Raw genomic sequence first — 16,837 nt, forward strand, 5'->3', positions numbered from 1 at the left:
CTTGAACCCTTAAATGAACAGTTGCACAAATCCTATCAGACTCTACTGGTTTGCTGATTCAAAAGCTGGGTTCACAAGGGAGCATTCAAAAAAAAACCCCCTCATAACAACACAAAACTGCTACATTTTCATCTGATTCTTTGCTTAAAATTATGGAAATTGATATTTTTTCATTCATGACAGTTTTTCTTATGGTTACTTTTCCAAATTGAAATATAAATTGTTTTATAGTGTCCTAGTCATTTATAAACAAATGTTACACTGACTTAAATCAGCACAAACCCATTGGACCTAAAGTATCATCACAACTGAAGCCACAGCCTGGACTTGGAACCTTAATACAAGGGGTTAGTGTCATTTTCTTTTTCTACTGATTGGGGAAACTAAAAGGCAGTACAGACTGAATGCCAGGTACATATCGCGTTATAACTAAGGGAGGAATTTTCTCCTATAGTCACATGAACACCCTTTTCAGCAATATGCAGTTCAACTGGAAAAAAGATGCTGCTGAATATATCTGACTGGAATTGAGCCACTTCCCTCCAGTAGAGTTTTGACAGGGTCATGCAGAGCTGAACAGACCTGATGGAAAATACACTAAAACAGCTAAATAATCTATAGTAACCTTGAATTTATCACTCTTTTTTTTTTTTTTTTCAGATGTCTTAACATTTGAGCAGAACATACACAAAAGCACCGTGACATCTTAAGAGACCTACTGTGTAAAGCTAAGCTCAATAAAAAGACAAAATCTACCATCAAAACAACTTTCAAACCCTGGCCTTTTTGCTCATTCACATGACGTCAGAGGACTCATGCAGACCCACATCAGGTAGTGAAAATGTTCCACCTGGGAATTTATAATTTATCTTTGTTTATTTTAAAAATCTTGGTGAAAATTTTGAATGATATGGCTGGTTTTCCTTGAAGTCTGCATTTATGGACTCCAGGCAGCAAAGCATTTAAGCATGTGTTCAAAACTTCAGAAAGTCATCCCAGTTTAGAAAAAGCTTTCTTCAAATAGGTCTTCAATGCTTTCATTGCTGAAAGGGATAGATCTAGTTGTCTGTATAATACACGTTTCCCTTGCCTGAAATGGGAATTTTGAAGGCAGCAGGCATTGATACTCTGAAAGATTGCATTGTTTTGGTTTTTAAACTATATACACATGAAAAATACAGATTTCCTCTTCACTGAATTCAGCTTCATCTAACTTTCTGACAAAATAGGTAAAGAGCTATTATTTTAACAGATCGGGAGATTTGGTTCTAATTTTGGTTTGGGCTAGTTCAGCTTTTAAAAAGCGATCCCATCACGCCTGTTCACTGCCGTGTTCCATATGTGCTGTCACCGGGATATGAACCACTTCTAAATGTTAGGCATGCATGAGCAATGGCAGAGGGAGCAGCAGGAGCAGCAGTTCCTCACCGCTTGTCTTTAGACACTTGCCAAGGAAACACACCCAGTGAGAACAGCCTACGGGCTATTGGTGCTTCCATCCAATTTTGTGGGAGCAGGCTGAGGAAAGGTGAGGCAAAAACCACGGGAATGACCAACTGGAATGTGCCTTGGGTGAGACTGGGGGAGAGCGTCCCAGTTTGGTGTGTGATAGGCAGCTAGGAAAGACAAGAGTTAGGGACAGGGGTAAGATGCTGTTTCGGTGGGAGGAGAGCATGTGGTAATAAAAGTGGGAAGCATGTTGTATGGGTGAGCCCTGCTCCGTGGCAGCAGGATGTGTGACAAGAAGCCGAGGTCAAGGCCACGGTTTGGAGAAATGGAGCCGAGGCAGCACACAGGGAGTTGCTATTGCCAGGCATTTACAGCACCATCTGCCTCCGCCCCCTGCTAGTGCTGGCAGCTGAGCAAAGGTCTGCGAGCAGCAGGTCTGTCACACAGCTTTTGTCCTTATGGAACTCCCAGACCTTCCTCCATGCGATGCTGGTTTTCTGGGGGGTGATCTTTAAGAGTCCTGTTTGCTTTTTGCGCTCCATTGTTTTTTCTACAATCTTTTTCTGCAGGTTTAAAATACGTTCATCTTTCATAAGCCTTTCACCAGGCTGGGACTTTCTTTTCTTTTCTTCTTGCCTGAAAAAAACCAAAAAGAAGCAATGAGAAGGTAAAATAATATCAACTCACAGAATAAATCCATCTGAACATATATTATCGTGAGAATAATGAATTTGCTCTTGCTTCTGGGAAGCAGCTAGACTCAATACAGGTTTAAATCATATAGCTCGATGAATGTGGTATTCACAACTTGCTTATTGTTGTTTATAGAACAGCTTTACTAAACAGTATAGAATAATTTCTTCCCACAGGATGCCATGATGACAATATCTGAAGTATTTCAAGCCTGACATGACATTCTTTAGAAAAAGCAAGTGCAAACACTGTGATAATACTGCAGCTTTTTGCTTGAGAGAACTATCGAGTTTTCCTTATACGATCATTAGTATTCATCTCAATTGCTGCATTCCTTGGAAAATTCTTTTCTATGTAATCTCAATGCCCAGATTCAGCATCTATGGGGTGGTGAATTATTAAGGTTAGTGGGTTTAGGTGAGCATAAATTGATAGAACCATGTGCAGCATAAAAGTAAGGCATAAGAGAGAGGTTATTGAATAGTCTTCATATTTTTTTAACCTTCCCTTTCCACTGTAGATACTTTTCTGTCCTCTGGAGTTGACATTTATCTGGTTTTGCTTACTTTCACCCAACTGGCACAATTTACTCACAACTTCTTCATGTAGGTTACACCACCTTACACAGTGATTCACTTTACATCCAACTTTCTCTTTTATTCAACATGGCCCTTGAATTTGGCTCAGTCTGATCAATCTGTAGTATTAATACTATGTCATGAGCAGCTGTGATTCTCTGGCCAAATTTGGAGTCAACGTAAGTTTCAGATCTGCCAAAGAATATACACAATTATATAATGTATAACCAGGTTATATCTGATGACTTCTCTCGGCTAGCAGGTTTTGTAAAAGGTCCTTCTATATTGCAGCAGTACAACTTTACAATTGCTGTTCTTGGAAACCAGATTAAGACTCCAAATGTCTGAGAGCAGAGTGCACTGGGGCGTCATTCAGCTGATACTGTGACTGTTATTCTGTCCATGGCAGCACTGATTTCACAGACTGGCTGCCCCTTGGAAATGCTTGACAAAACAACTCTTCCCTTATCTCTTGGGTCTGATACCACAGTGTTTTCAGTATGAGGCCCACTCTTCAAGGAGCTGAAGAAAGGGGAAGAAGGAAGTTCCATCTCATGCTAAACCCACCAATTTGCCTCAAAAAGTGTCTGTATCAAGATTTCAGGGATCCAAACACTTTGATCATCTTGGGAGAGATGAGATATTCCCAAATCCTCAGGAATAGCATGAAGGGGAGATTTGACCCATGGCACATTCTGAAACGTGACTGTGAACTCTAAACAAGGGGCACAGTTTCTTATTTCCAGTCATTTTCCTGAGACATCTCCTGAACACTTCTGCTCCTTGAGTCATGCTGCCTGGTTAGGATAACACTTCTTTGTCCTCATTAATACTGTGACATACTCTGCTACATAGAGATTAATTTTTAACACTATTCTGTAAATCTAAAAATTATGTGCTATCAATCTAACTGTGAACATGGATTATTTCTATTTGCATTGTAACAAGGCATTGCACTCCACGGGGCATAGGAGAATTTAACAATAAGGTTTTGTAAACACTTGATGATTAAATATTGTCAGTGGGAATAAGCAACAAAATCTTTCATTACACACAAATCCACATTCTTGTAAATACATTTACAGGAAATATAGCAGGAAATACAGGAAATATAGCAAGAGGTTTAACATCATGAAGCAGCAGCAGCTTCATGCAGCAATAGAATATTATGTGATGACTTATGGAAAAAAATATGCAGAAACTATTTTAATTTGACTTTTAAGTTTATTTACCAGCTACTAGTATTGCAAGAGCACCTTGCACAGAAACTAATCTTTAAGAATCATACTAGTTCCTAAATTTAACGTCAAATATTTGGTCAAAAAAAGAATTTGTTAATTTTCTTTTCTTTTGGTCTCAGATAAGAGTTTTCTGTCCCTTTGTGATTATACCATTATTTAAAAAATATTTCCCTACCAAAGGCTTTGAAAAAAAAATGGCAATATTTTTGAAGTCCGTATGTATTTAAAACACTTTAATGAACTCTAGGTTTTGCTTAGTGACCTTGTCAGAAGTGTTAAGGAATGAGATTAGAGGATTCTTGAATGTGCTCATGGAAGTTTGTTTAAGTGTGGGGTATACAGATAAACTACTCAAAGGAGGATAAATAAGGGATTAAAGATTTAACAGAATATGGATATAAAAGCAAACAGTGAAAATTTCTTTATCTACCGCGGATTTCATTCACAATTCACTTTCCATGTAAGCCATGTGTACAGTCAACAGCAGAAAGACTTTCCTTTACTGTGACAAAGTACAGAACAATTCCATCAGTGATGGGTAAAATGTGTCTTTCTACTTAAAATAATATTCCAGGCATCATAAACTGCAGCTGATATCCCATGTTTGTTGTCTCAATGATTTCCTTAGTGGATATGAAGAATTAAAAAAAAATATAAAAGTATTCTTTTAACTTCACGTTTTACAAACTTGTTGTGGAGTTTGGCAGTCCAGCACCTTCTTATTTACATATCCCTTGAAATTATTTAACTATCTACCCTGAAATTTTAGCATCTGCCCATATGGATTCTGACACTGAGTCTTAACTGACTCAGTACTTGTAGGAGATGGAGTCATTATTATTCCTAACGGTGTTTTCCTCATTTGAAGTAACAATTATGAAGCTGTATAATCAAAGTTCATTCATAGAATCACAGAATGGTTGAGGTTGGAAGGGGCCTCTGGAGGTCACCTTGTCCACCCACCTGCTCAAGCAGGGACATCTAGAGCTGGTTGCCCTGGACCAGGCGGATTTTTAATATCTCCAAAGATGGAGACTCCACAACCACCCTGGGCAACCTGTGCCAGTGCTTGGTCACCCTCACAGTAAAACAGTATGTCCTGGTGTTCTGATGGAACCTCCCATGCTTCCTCTTGTACCTCTTGTCCTCTTAGTGGTCACCACTGAGAAGAACCTGGCCGTGTCTTCTTCACAGGCGCTCTTCACATGTTTATATTTCTAATCCATCATTGCTGATAAATTTTCTCCTCCTGCTTCAATGCTCATGAAGAACTGACTACCAGAAGTAGGGACTTGGAAAATAAATCTTACTTCTTTATTACCAACACATGCAAAACCCTAAGTATTTATGAAATTTTTGAAATTAATCAAATCACAAATATTACAAAGTACAAAACCAAAGTCCCTTAAATTGCTAATTTTTCAGCTTTTTTCATTATTCTAGGCCGCGTTTTTGAAAACCTGAAGCAACAGCCGCACACAGGGACAGCATGGCACATGTTCTCCTGTTCCATCTTTCCACATCCATGTGCTGCCCCTTCCCTCAGCTGCGTGCTGCAGCCCAGCGCTGTGCTGCCAGGGAGCCTCACAGCTTCTGGAGGATGGGGCTCCATTCTTCCTTCCTTGCCCCAAAGGGACTGACGCCCTAAGTCAGACCTGGACCTTCCAGGGAACATCTGCTTCAGGGAGCTTGTTCTGCTTGGAAAGGACTGTCACAGTCATCCATCCATAACTCTCCCTTCTGTTTTTAATCCTCTCCTTCTTCATAACCTGCCTTCAGCTAGGGGTGGCCCTGACTCGTGGGGAGAGAAGAGGTTGGGGCAGCAGGCACCGTCACGTCACTTGAAAATGAGCAGGAAAACAAACAAGGCAGGAACATGAACAAAACCAGAAATAAGGCTGGATTCCATGTACCTCACATTCGTGCCAGTGGCTGGTGGGGCAGTGGATGTGCTACTGTTATCTGTGCGACACAAACAAAAGGATAGCCTGGGGTTCACTAGATTGGCTTGCAGAGGAGCCAGGAATTGAGAATGTGAAGTTTTGAGAGATGACTCTGCTCTGAATAGCTTTAAACCACATGGATGATGAGAGCGTGCAGTCCGAAGGCCAAAGTAAAACCCCCCAAACCACAGATAGAGTGGAAGGAGGGAGCCTCAGCCCCAACTGGTTTGATCGGTTGCTTGGTTCTTAGTGCATTAAATTACTCGCAGTAGCAGAGGCAGCCTGACTGGAATGAAAGGGAATTGTACCTGACATACACAGGCACATCACTTCAGTACATTATTAGCACATATTCAAACACTTGTAAATCTTCTGGTGCTCATGTTGGAAAGCTGAGAACTCAAATGTTTGTCCACCTTATATGCCAGTGCTGATTTTCAAACTGTGTGAAATTCTAGCAATTAAAGGGATGTCCTGTGTATATACTGAATTGATTCTTAAGTGTTCTGCAAGCGCTCACAAAAGCATTGCTGTGATGGATGTCATGGCTTGCAGTCTATTAAAGGCCGATGTCTCTGTAATTTTTCATGTTCTGTTTCCTATTTTGTTTAATATAGCTCATTATATGCTTGCTCAATGTGCTTCTCTTGTGTTGATGTATGTCTGTTTGTAAATGACACTGAAAGGAACCTGCTTAGTAGGGACCCAATTAAACTCCAGCTGACACTAACTAGCACATTTGTTTAGCAGAGCTTAGCTGCCATTAGCTGATTAGCAGTAGCCTTCAACATTATGCAATTTAAGATATAACATGTAATTTTCTATTGATGTATAAGGCTATCTTATGAGGAGCATTGGTAAGATTTGCTATTCTATTCCTGTGATTATGAATTCATTCTGTAAACATAAAACTTTTTACGTCTCCCATGCAGTGTATCAATAGTGCAACCCAAGCAATTAATCACTCACGCTGACTTGATGCATATTTCAGGATTCAAGATCTGTAAATTAGGTTTAACACACAAAGCCTACAGTTTGTTTAAAGAGAAATAAAAGCTGCAGCAAAGTGTCTAGCATTTGTAAATAGGCCAGCATGCTGTATTCCAATATTGACAGAAATAACACCATAGATGTGGATTATAGATGAAAATGCATGAAATAATACACTTCCAAAGAACATTATTTCTGGTATACTTTGAAGATGCCTCTTTATGGTTGATGCTTCCACATTACATACATAGATTGCCTGGGAGCCATGAAAAGAAATGTCTTATAACATCTATAATGAAACTTTGTATTTTCTCTGTTTGGAGAGCAAACAGGGCTCCATTAAAATTACTGTAGTACTTATCATGAGTGTGATGAGAAGCTTGCAAATTAAGTATTTAATTTCATTTGGATTCTATCATCTTTGGCATGCTAGTCTGTTCTAAAAAGCGTTTCAAATGTCAGGACAAAAAGTGAATCAAAGTTAGCTTCTCAGTCAAGCACGGCTTGTTTCAGAATCAGAACAGCTGAATTAAGATCTGAATTAAGCCAAAGAGTCTATTTTAAAGGAACCCATCACTATACAAAATTCACAGACTGCACGCATAGCATTACAAATGATTCTTGTTGTAGTTACTAGTGAAACAGGTTTCATATATTAATAGTACACCAGTTCTTAATGTGTAGTTTGTATCTCTAGCAGCAAGCGGTGGTTTAAGTTGTTCTCGCAGGCCTTCACAACACTGAGTGTTCTGCGATGTGAGTGTATTTCCAGCTCCAACTCCATTTCAGGTTCTTTAGTCTTAAAATCTTTTCTCGATATGTGCCATAGGAGAGAGGGTCACTGATCTATGCAGTCAATCCACTGCAGTTGCAGTTATTGATTCATTAAATTCATTAAACTATCTTCTTAAGCATTAACATAGCAAAACTGCAGTCTTTGGAGATTAACTATCAGCAACAAACCAAATTAGAACTGGGACTAGTGAGAACCAGTTAAATGAACACATCAATACTGCCTTCTGTAATTGCGATTTAGAACTGGATGATAAATCAATAACATGAATTGAACTCCAGGAAGCCATCTTTGGTATCTCAGCGATAAACGCGAATCTCACACGTCTGAAGACGTGTGCTTTTAACCTCATACAATGTGTCCTCAGAATGCCAGCCTGAACGTGTTTGCAAAATAAATATGGCAAGAACAGGACTAACCTCTCAAACCCACAAGGCAAAAAGTGAAAGACAACTTGCAAGGTAACAGTAGCAAGTAGTCAAGACACAGTAAAAATGGCATAAGATCAAGGAGTGTGCCATATTTTATACTTTCACACAGGCTTTCTTCCTTCTCAGCTTTATTTGTACATAGCTTTAACTCAGATTTTAAACTCCTTGTGCAAGGGACCTGTCTTCTGCATATGTGAAGCATCTATAATGGTTATGGACAATGGATGATAATAATAACGGCTTATGACAATGAATAATAAATACAATAATGAATAATAAATATGAATAATGAATACATAATTTGATCAGAGAGCCTGTAAGCGAAGAATTTTCTCTTTGATCTACTGCTATAATATATTTAATTTATAACTTATTATTGTTATCAGAAAAATCTCTTTCCTAAAGTATTTGGAACTTCTAGAATAAGGCCTGCCTTTTCACATAACCACTGGAATTCAAGGAAGAAAACGATAGCCCTGATGTATTGGTTTAGATGAAAATGAGAGACCCCTTTAAGTGGCAAGCTAGAATGATTCTAATAACATTGAATTAGTTCTCATTAGCTGAAAAGGAACAGAAGAAAGGCAGAACTTATTTCTCAATATATAATATTGGCTCTGAATCCCGGGGCAATACTTTCAACACCAACTTACGGAGTGTCTTCAACCATAAATGATGAGATAGATTTGTTAAATCTGATGCAAATTATTTTTGAGAATAAAAAGGAAACCTGGGCCTCAGTATAACCCTTGACTTTTGTCAGTGTTTATAAATTTATTAGAGGGCAGTGTTTTGCTCCCTACCCGTTTTCCTCCTCGAGGGACTAGGAAAATACTAACAAAGTTGCAATGTCTTAAATGTCACATGCTGTTTTATACTGACTTGAGAGCAGCTGCTCGTCCAAGTTCTGCTCTGAACATGGAAATCTGGTCCAGTTTTTCTAGAATAAGTTGTTCCTTAGCTTGTTTTTCATGAATTATCTGGTCTCTCTTTTCTTCCTCTGCTGCCTTCTGTGCTTCTCTGAGTAGAGCGAGGCGTTCACGTAGTTCCACTATCGACATTTCACAAATTAAACCATGGCCACCGGTCTAGAGAACATGAAATATAGGTTTAAATAACACTGTAAATACCAAGGGGAGAGCAAATGAGTAAAACCAGAGTATTTTGATTGTGTTCCGAATCGTGCTGAATACATTTGGACTTAAAGAAATATTGGGATAGCCCTAATCTAACAAGCTGGTTTTAGGTTGTAGAGCTTCTCTTCCGTATGTGTAAAAACCACAAGGCTCATAAAACATTTCATGGAAAAGCACTGAAATATACAGTAGATCAATAATAAATACCATGTATTTGCTGTCCAAAAAATTCTAGTTGACTTATCTTTTAGTTTTAATTAGACTTCTGAAGTTTTAAAATGTTTAAAACTGTTTTGTTTTAGTTTGTAAAACAAGAACAGAGTTTACACTAAAAAATACACAATTTTTGTATTTACCTGTTTCCAAAGCATCGATTTGATCTATCACATCACCTACTATTTCTATCTAAAAAGACTACGACTAAACAATGCTTTGTACCCAGGAAATTCAGATCTTAATGCCTGAAGTTAAAATATTCAAACTTGAATGTTTAATGAAGGCTTTTAAAAATCCACTTTGCAATGAGAGTGATAATGAGCCTGATTCTGAGATGTAATGAGACTTCTGCACCTTAGTTTGCATAAGAAGACTGATAATTTCTGCAGATTTGTGAACACTTGAAGTTCTCAGCCCTCTCTCTTACATATACTCTTCCTTTCCCTATGTCTACACATATATATATCTGCATATGTGGAAAACTTGCATAAACCCACACAAATATTGAGCTTCTGTGTAGCTTTCTCTGCAAAATTTAATCCATTTCTCACCAAATTATATTCTATTGTCTATCTTAATATAGTTTTGGTACACAGCTTTGGTGTGTATCTTGTATAATACCATGGCATGTTATAATGGAACATATGGGTGCAGGAAATCACGGTGCTAACCTGACTCTTGTTATATAGTTGTATAACATTAAGAGTGAAACACTGGTTAGGATTTTAATCACGGAGACCTTGGTCTACTTAGTTACTTAGAAATAGTGATAGAAAATTAATGACGACGTTTGGAAAGGATGAAGTGGGGGGGGTGTGAAATCCGAAACAACCACCACTCCTCTAAATTGTATTTCTCAGACTGAAATTAAGTGGTAATGATAAACATGTAAGTAGAACTCACTACAATCCTTTAAATGGAGGGATATTGTTCAGTTAAAGAGCCTTCATTTTTTCAATCAATCCTTTTTAGCAGGAAAAAACAAGCCCTTGTTTTGAGTACTGAGTGAGTTGTTGACAGAATAGTGGTCGCTTTTCTGCTTTTGAGCTTTTTACAAAAGAGAACATGAAAGGGAAAAAAAAAAACAATCAAAAGCCAAAAAAACCCAAAACCAAACAACAAACCGCCCCCCACCAAACCAAAAAATAAGGATGCTCTGTCACAGATAGACGCTCAGATTGTCAGTTTGGCTGCAATAACTGGCTTGGGTTGGGTCTCTCTTCTCTGATCTGGGATCTCATGTAAGCAGCCTGGTCAGGTCCTTGTCCCCCAGGGATCAGCCCCTGGCTGTTGGGAGCGGTGGGTCGGTCCATGGAGTGGGGAAAAGCCAAGTGAGATGCAGAAAACAGTGAGTGGGGGTGAGGGGGTGCAGGGGAAACAAAACCACAAAATAGAGTAAGACAAATAACAAGGCTTTACTCTCTGCTGCTACAACATCGGTGCTGAATAGGCATTATGATTGAGTTAGTCTGGAGAATCTAATGACACAAGCTTGTCAGTGAAGGAGAAGGTGTCTTGGGTGGCCATCCCTGGGGACTCCTCCAAGATCTCCAAGAGTGTTTCCTGCAGTTCTGGTCCCCATAGCTTCTCTTTCTAAAGCTTCGAAAGTTGAGTCAGTAGAAAGAGACCATCAATCATTTTTCACCTAAATTCTGACTCTTCATTTTTGACTCTGTGGTTTCTGCTTCCATGCTCCTCATGTGTACCAAACACTTCCTAAACACTGGTCACCGTCAGTAGAAGACTGATCAAAAGATTGATAAGAGTTGGATATTAAGCAGTCTTTATTTTTGCATCTCTTTGAAAAATATGTACTACCATGCGTTACCGAAACAGTAAATAATTTATCTGCTTCTCAGATTTCCATTTAGAGTGAATTTGCAAATAGCAAGTGCTGTAATACCTTGCTTCTAATTTAAACTAGTCAGTGACCATAAAGTTGTATTCATAGGAAGTGGAAAGAAAATGTTTTGCCAGAGGTCATATATACCAGTGGTAGTGTTTGAGCATGGCAAGCAGACACCCAAAAGGTATAGGAAAGATAATTTCTTAGAAGTATAGAATGGTAGAGGCTGAATATTCTGAGTGTCCGCATTTCCAAAATACTCAGTGAAGACAGCACAGTGGTTCCTAAAATATGAAAAGTCCTTTACTCATGTTGGTGTTCAAGCAACTGAAGTGCCGTCAAAGGAAGAACTGGGTACTTTAAAAATTATGAGAATGAGTGAGAATTTTATGGACACATACTTAATTTCTCTAGGCCTGAAAAAGCCTTTTGTAGAAAGAAAAAAAAAGAAAACACACCAGGGCAAGGTATCACCAAAAGTGTATTAGTTCACTCAGAGTACTACAGTAATAGTGAGTATAAGGGAACTGTGAAATTGAGATATAGAATTATAGAAAGATTTGAGTTGGAAGGCACCTTTAAAAGTCAACTAGTTCAACCGCCCTGCCATGGGAAGGGACACCTTCCACTTGACCAGGTTCCTCAAAGCCCCATCCAGCCTGGCCTTGAACGCTTCCAGGGATGGGACATCCACAGATTCTCTGGGCAGCCTGTTCCAGTGCCTCACCACCCTCATGGGGAAGAATTTCTTCATGTCAAATCTAAATCTACCCTCTTCTAGTTTCAAACCATTGTGCCTTGTCTTGTCACTACAGGCCTTGGTAAAATATCTTTTTTTGTCTTTCTAATATGTCCCTTTATATAGTGAAAGGCCACAATCACAGTATCACAGCATGTTTGAGATTGGAAGGGACCTCAAAAGATCATCTAGTCCAATCCCCCTGCCGGAGCAGGAACACCCAGATGAGGTTACACAGGAAGGTGTCCAGGTGGGTCTTGAATGTCTGCAGAGAAGGAGACTCCACAACCTCCCTGGGCAGCCTGTTCCAGTCTCTGTCACCCTTACTGAGAAGAAGTTTTTTCTCAAATTTAAGTGGAACCTCTTGTGTTCCAGCTTGATCCCATTACCCCTTGTCCTATCATTGTTTGCCAACAAGAAGAGCCTGGCTCCATCCTCATGGCACTCACAATAAGGTCCTCCTGAGCGCTCCTCCAGGCTGAACAACCCCAAATGTCTCAGCCTGTTGTCATAGGAGAGGTGCTTCAGCCCTCTGATAATTTTTGTGGCCTTCTCTGGACCTACTCCAACATGTGCAATAGCTGGACACAGGACTCCAGGTGGGGTCTCATGAGAGCAGAGTAGAGGGGGAGAATCACCTCCCTCGACCTGCTGGTCACGCTCCTTTTGATACAGCCCAGGATATGGTTGGCTTTCTGGGTTGCAGGTGCACATTGCCAGCTCACATAAATTTTTTCATCCAAGTCCCCCACAGGTCTGCTCCTAATCAGCTCACCCCCTGCTCTGTATTGATATTGAGCATTTCCCCAACCCACGTGCAGGACATTGCACTTGGACCTTGCCTTGCTGAACTTCAGGAGGTTCACACAGGCACATCCCTCAAGCCTGTCAAAGTCCCTTTCCTCAAGCGTATCAATTGCACTGCCCAGCTTGGTGTGAACCACAATGAGGGTGCAATTAATCCCACTATCTATGTCATTAGGTAAGATATTAAATAGTATTGGTCCCAGTACAGACCCTTGATGGACACCACTCATTACTGGTTTCCACTTGGACAATGAACCATTGACTGTAACCCTTTGGATGCGGCAACCCAGCCACCTCCTCATCCATCCAACAGTGCATCCACAGTCACCCCGTTTTCAGCAGTTACACTTTTGTAATGTGTAGGATAAGCTTGAATTTTGAATGAATTTTTCACATACAGCTTGAAACCTGCTGTTTTTCTACTTTTGTCTTTTGAGACAAAAAGAGGTGGGAAAATGTATTTAAAGCCATATTCTGTACTTCAAAACAAACAGTATTTTAGTGGAAGCTCCATGTGAGGTTGGCAGGCACCGTAAGGAGCAATGAGATGAACTAGGTTCAAAAAAAAGAAAGTACTGACATTCCAGTCACCTTCATTTTCCTGAATGAGAGCCTGCACCATTTTACAGAAGTTGTTGTGATTGAAAAAGTAATGACATTTCCACATCCGACTACATCATACCATTATGTGTTTGCAGCCTCCACTTTGTGACTGAATCACCTGGGTAACAAACAGGCAGTGGGACCGTGGTAAGGGCTCTGCTCAGGGTTGACACAATTTGCAACTCTATCTGCAGCAGTAAAAGACCTCGAGATTGAAGCAGCTTTTGGCTGTTCTGTGCAGACAGTTTACAGGGTCTGTGGTGTGCAATAATTTTTTTTACTCTTCACTTTCTTCCCCTGCTTTTTCCATTGTGGTTCAGTGATATTTCTCCTCAAGTGGGTGGAGTGTGTCTGGGTTTGAAAAAAGAGATTTGCCTTCTTTGGCTGGAAAAGAAGTGGAGAAGTGATGGCAGCTGCCATAAAGGCAACTAAAGAGAGTAAAGGCGGAAGGGACATCTGATTTTATTCTTGTTTACTTATTTCACACTTTAACATTAGATGTATGCTAAAATCTGATAAATGAGATGGGGGATTTATCTAGTAGCTGCAAAGACAGTGGGTAGCTTTGGAATCAATAATGGCTCAGTTCTCTTCAGAGGAGCAGGAGATAAAACCAAAGCATTGTATTGACTGTTCCAACAGCCCCATGGAAGGAAGACTTGTTCCTTCTGTATTGTTTCTGTAGAGTAACCATGGATGTTTTTAAAATTTGTGATCTTCATTTGAATACTCATGAAAGAAAGAAAAAACCCAAATAATTATATTTAAATTTCTACTGTCATTTTATATTATTCTGTGTTATTCTTCTTTCAATATGCACAAGAAAAATGGAAGAGTAGTTTCAGCTACTCTGTTTGTGATTTAGTGGTAAGATAACAGATTTCAGACACTGCCTGAGTCTGGAAATTCTGCAGAAGTGGACATTGCAAAGCCCAGTCTCAGGCATATCAATTGTTGTACATCAATAGTAAGTCCAAGAAGTTTGGGACACATTTACTGTAGACTTAACCACACACACAAAAGTTATTTCCACAATACGTGCATAACAGCTCAGCAGGTTTTGGGTTCTCTTGACAATCTCATACACCTGAATGTTCACAGTTGTGAAAGCAGAGGAAATTAATTTTGCTAAATTACCATGGCAAGCACCACTGCAATATGAACAACTGTACATTAGTCCAAACTTTGTGTTCATTCAGTTCTTACCCAAGACTGACAGATCTGTGAATTTGTGAAGATGGATAGAACATGTTGTAATCACTTGTCGGTCTCTTTTTGAAAGATATCAGGGAACACAGATCCTTTGGCAAAATTGAAAGTTCAAGGGGACTAAGATTTCAATTATCACCACAATATTCTTCCTGGTAAAATTTTCATTTTATAAACTTTGTGAAAGTTCCAGTTCAGATCTAACTGTTGTGTCATGGAGTCACTTTGTATTTTATGTCATGCATCCAGACTGATATATCTGCATGCAGTACCCAATTCCACTGAATATGTGAAAGATGTACAATATACATTTATGTAAACCCAGTAGTTTTCCTTTTTGAGCTTACCTCAGTTAAATCAACAAACTTGTGTCTGAGGCTCGGTAAAGACGCAATAGCTCGTATTTGTTGAATTAGTTCGTATCTTTTCCTAAGCTTCTCCTCCTCTTCTTCTAAAGCTTGCCGAAGAAGTTCTCGATTTTCTTCACAAACTTCCTGAACTGAAAGAAAAGAACTAATCTCTGTGAGCTGGCTGCATATTTTAACACATAGTCCATCTGGAGGAAAATTCATATGAATTTGTGAATAACGATACTAATACTGATCTAAAGGTACTTGAGGGAACCGTCTGGCATTGGTGGGAGGAATGGCAAGAGAAACAAATGAGTACTTCCCACCTCCACTATCTATCATTCTATTCAACACATAAACATACTGTTTATATACACAGACACTCTGAATTACTGCTTTGTAATTTCTGTTCTAATTAGTGCATACTGTTTCATTATTCAATAAAAGGATATGCAATAGTAAAAAAAAAATCCATAGTTTTACAAACCATATATATGATATAAATCATGGAATTGTAAAGGCTGGTACACTTTGCTGGCTCATTTCAGAGTGGCTAATGCCCTCTGCTCCCCTCAGCCCTTCCCGATATACAAGGATGGAGATACACAAGCAGAGAAGTCTGCTCACCAAAATATCCACAACTCCAGGTAGCCTGTGCATACAGTACATGTTGGCATGGTGTTGCACCGGAATATGTCCAGCCATGCCAGTCAGAGCAGCCTTCTTGATGGCCCTCATTAGCTAATGCATTAACTGGAGAATTTTCTTCAAGAATAGTGGAGGATGAGTAACGCTATTTCCCCTCATCCTAATGACCGGTCTGTCTGGGAGGTGTTACATCTTTCTCCCTTGTGATACTGTTCTTCTAGGAGATGGCTTTTCTTTCCTTAGCTACAGTCTTCTTCTCTGGAGAAGACCACAATGAGCCACAATTCTTTCACAGTGGTTGCTAGGCAAATCTTCTCTTAATGATATGAATCACAGGAATTTGAGCTTCTTAACTCGATTTGACAAAAAGTACAGTTATTCACATATGCTACTTTTAGATTGAAGGGAAACATTGCAGAACAATAGTGCTGTATTTCTCTCTTTTAAGCAAAGAGTAATTCCAATGACCAGTAGCTTAGAATTTCTGATCTGCCCATTACAAACTTATTCCTGGAATTCATAGTCATACATTTGTGGGAATGTATAGCCTGGATCTTTCCCTCAACTTCCCTTCCCTTTCTGTAAAAATTGTAATTGGCCCAGGAAAGTAAAGATACAGTAATTTGGGGACATTTGTCATAATTTCTCATTTTTGTGACAATATATAAATACCTATCTGCTGTTTGTATTTCTGTAGCTTTATTTTTGCTTGCTTTGCGTTCTTGTGTCCTTCCACAACCTGCTCCACCAGCTCTCTCATTTCCTTCTGCTCTTGTAGACGTTTCTCTGCGTACTGGTGCATCAGCTCTGCTTTCTAAATCCCAAACAAACAGGTGAATAAAACTTCTGATAACTAGCGATCTGAATACCTCAAATCGTTGAAACAGCACAAGGACAAATGGATCCAAAGTATTACATCATCCACAAAAGTAGCAAAGGACATTGGCTGGGGACAACACAGAGACCCAGATTTAAGCTCCCTTCTCTATGTTTTATTTCCACACAACACTCTTCCATAGCATTTGCACTGCTGTTTTCCAGGATTCCCTCCCTATGTTTCTAAAAGCAGACAAAAAAAGCCATCTCTGGATCTGGCTGTGAGATACCAAGAAAAAGAGTGCCACTCTAATGCACAGCTGGCTGTGGGCCTAAGTTGTAGCTCTGC

At 39.4% G+C, this 16,837-nt stretch overlaps 1 protein-coding gene across 1 annotated transcript in view; it reads right to left on the reverse strand.

Moving 5' to 3' along the window:
* The window catches only part of CFAP99 (cilia and flagella associated protein 99), a 60,835-nt gene that overhangs the window by 568 nt on the left and 43,430 nt on the right, over positions 1-16,837 (reverse strand). The window contains exons 13-16 of the mRNA XM_080343964.1: positions 16,345-16,486; positions 15,022-15,173; positions 9,001-9,206; positions 1,923-2,085 (exon numbers count right to left, since the gene is read on the reverse strand). Coding sequence (XP_080200090.1) covers positions 1,923-2,085; positions 9,001-9,206; positions 15,022-15,173; positions 16,345-16,486 — 663 coding nt within the window. The remainder of the gene's footprint in view (positions 1-1,922; positions 2,086-9,000; positions 9,207-15,021; positions 15,174-16,344; positions 16,487-16,837) is intronic.

This window comes from Nesoenas mayeri, assembly GCF_963082525.1.
Source record: "Nesoenas mayeri genome assembly, chromosome: 4".
Classification (NCBI taxonomy): Eukaryota; Metazoa; Chordata; class Aves; order Columbiformes; family Columbidae; genus Nesoenas; species Nesoenas mayeri.